Here is a 2102-nt window from a genome sequence, read left to right as displayed (position 1 = left end):
ATAATTAACGTATGAATATTTCAGCTTGTGTCTGCAGCTGTTGTTTTATTAAAAATTTAAAGGTGTAACTTTTACAGTGAATCTTTAGTATTTTAATTTATTCTATTGGCAGAAAATGAACATCTAATATGTGATGCTTATATGAGCCTGAAATGAAAATATTGTTTTCATGACCCTACATGTTTTATTGAATTACAGTCTTATATAACATAACCAACAGATGTCGCTCTATTCTTCATACTGTACGTAACATGCAGTCAACGCAGATAGTGCGTGTTGAAAGAAAATGTTTTGTTTTCTATGTTATTTCTGTTCTTTTTTTGACTGCAGTTCTGTTTGTGTTTTGAAGCCCCCGCAGGCTGCAGTGTCAGAGGTGGTTGAACTAGAAAGAATCAAAACTCCGGAACCAAAACAATGGATATCACTTGGCAGTGAGCTGGAAATCGAAGAAGAAACTGTTAAAGAGACGAGAGACAAGGTACTGCGTCAAATACAACAGAACAGACGGTACACGTGTGTATTTAACCTGAACAGTTTGTCTATAATGTGTGGATTTGTTCAACTTCAGCTGCGGTACAGGTTTTCCAGAGTGCGAAGGAAGTTCGGAGCACCGGTCTGTTTCTCTGACCGTAACACTGCTGATGCTAAGGATGGCCACCTGGAGTGTGCTGCCTATCCAGACAGCAGATTCAGCATCAAGCAGTTGCAGAGAGACTGTGGGATTCAGGCTGTTCCCACACTGCAGAGCAGCACTGCTCAGACACAGTGGTACGTCTGGAGGTCTGGGAGTTGTCTGCAAACAAGAAAATAATCAGTGATATCCAGACCAGCATTTTTTATTAATCATTCAATGCAAAGAGTGTGTCAAACATACGGCCTGTGGACCAAAATCAGCCCGCTAGGGGGTTTAATTCGGCCAGCTTGATTCGTCTTTTTTTTCTTTTGGCTTTGTCCCTTTAATTTTGAAAATAAAAATCAACCACACACTTAATTATATTTCATTAAAAATAATTATTTTGCAAAGAGTGTGTCAAACATACGGCCTGTGGACCAAAATCAGCCCGCTAGGGGGTTTAATTCGGCCAGCTTGATTCGTCTTTTTTTTCTTTTGGCTTTGTCCCTTTAATTTTGAAAATAAAAATCAACCACACACTTAATTATATTTCATTAAAAATAATTATTTTCCAATATACTTCTTTTCATGAAAACAAAGGGGGAAAACGTGGACTTATTGGTATTTATAGGTTATTATGTTATAATTGTACTGGTCCAGCTCACTTGACATTTCTTGTCAAACATCTCATGTCTATTTAAAGGAAATATCAGAAGAACATCTTCACCCAGTACAAGCCCAGAGATTTGAGCGACCAAGAAAGGGAAAGTATCGTCCAGAGTGAGAACCTGAAGAATTTCTGCAGCTCAGTAACTTCAAGGTTAGTCACAATACACAATGTAAACAGGTGTGGCGCTGTCCACCTGGTGCCAATCGTCAGTCTATCACAGGGCCACATATAGAGACCACAAAGAAACAAACAAAAACAAACACACACACACACACTGATACCTATGATACAAAAAACCCATGCCTGCACAGGAAGAAAATTCAAACTCCATACAGTAGTGATCATCAACTGGTTTCTCGCAGGCCAAATCTGGACCATCAAATTGTCTAATCTGGTCCGCAACTGGATTCCAAAATAAACATTTAAAACATTTTAAAACAAAAGTTATAATGTTAGACAAAAATTTGATTTTTTATTAGTTTTTTATTTGATTGTCTGGCCACCTGAGATGTCAGTCCAGAAAAACTCTGACCCTCCAACAAAAATAGTTTATATGGGATTCAAATTTTCCTGCCTAACCCTAGAGGGAGCACCACCAGTGGTACATGTACCGTAGTTTGAGAACCATAGGTACCCAGTAAAACATTCAAAATCAGATGGAGATTACCAAGTGTTAAACTTGCCTCTGACCCAACTTTCTAAAAGGTGTGTTGAAAGAATCCATTTCTGAATGAAACTGTTGAAGAAATAAAATCATTAAATTAAGTCATTATCTGAACAGTTCGGGCCATCTGCCGTTAAAATATGGTATTAAGAAAA

At 37.9% G+C, this 2102-nt stretch overlaps 1 protein-coding gene across 1 annotated transcript in view; it reads left to right on the top strand.

The window, feature by feature from the left end:
- The window catches only part of dnai3 (dynein axonemal intermediate chain 3), a 17594-nt gene that overhangs the window by 3723 nt on the left and 11769 nt on the right, over positions 1-2102 (top strand). Inside the window, exons 5-7 of the mRNA XM_025054070.1 lie at positions 339-478; positions 569-768; positions 1317-1452. Coding sequence (XP_024909838.1) covers positions 339-478; positions 569-768; positions 1317-1452 — 476 coding nt within the window. The remainder of the gene's footprint in view (positions 1-338; positions 479-568; positions 769-1316; positions 1453-2102) is intronic.

This window comes from Cynoglossus semilaevis, chromosome 2 (genome assembly GCF_000523025.1).
Source record: "Cynoglossus semilaevis isolate Cse_v1.0 chromosome 2, Cse_v1.0, whole genome shotgun sequence".
NCBI classification, from domain to species: domain Eukaryota; kingdom Metazoa; phylum Chordata; class Actinopteri; order Pleuronectiformes; family Cynoglossidae; genus Cynoglossus; species Cynoglossus semilaevis.
The sequence above is the reverse complement of the archived record's forward strand: the minus strand, read 5'-3'. Positions and strand labels throughout refer to the sequence as shown.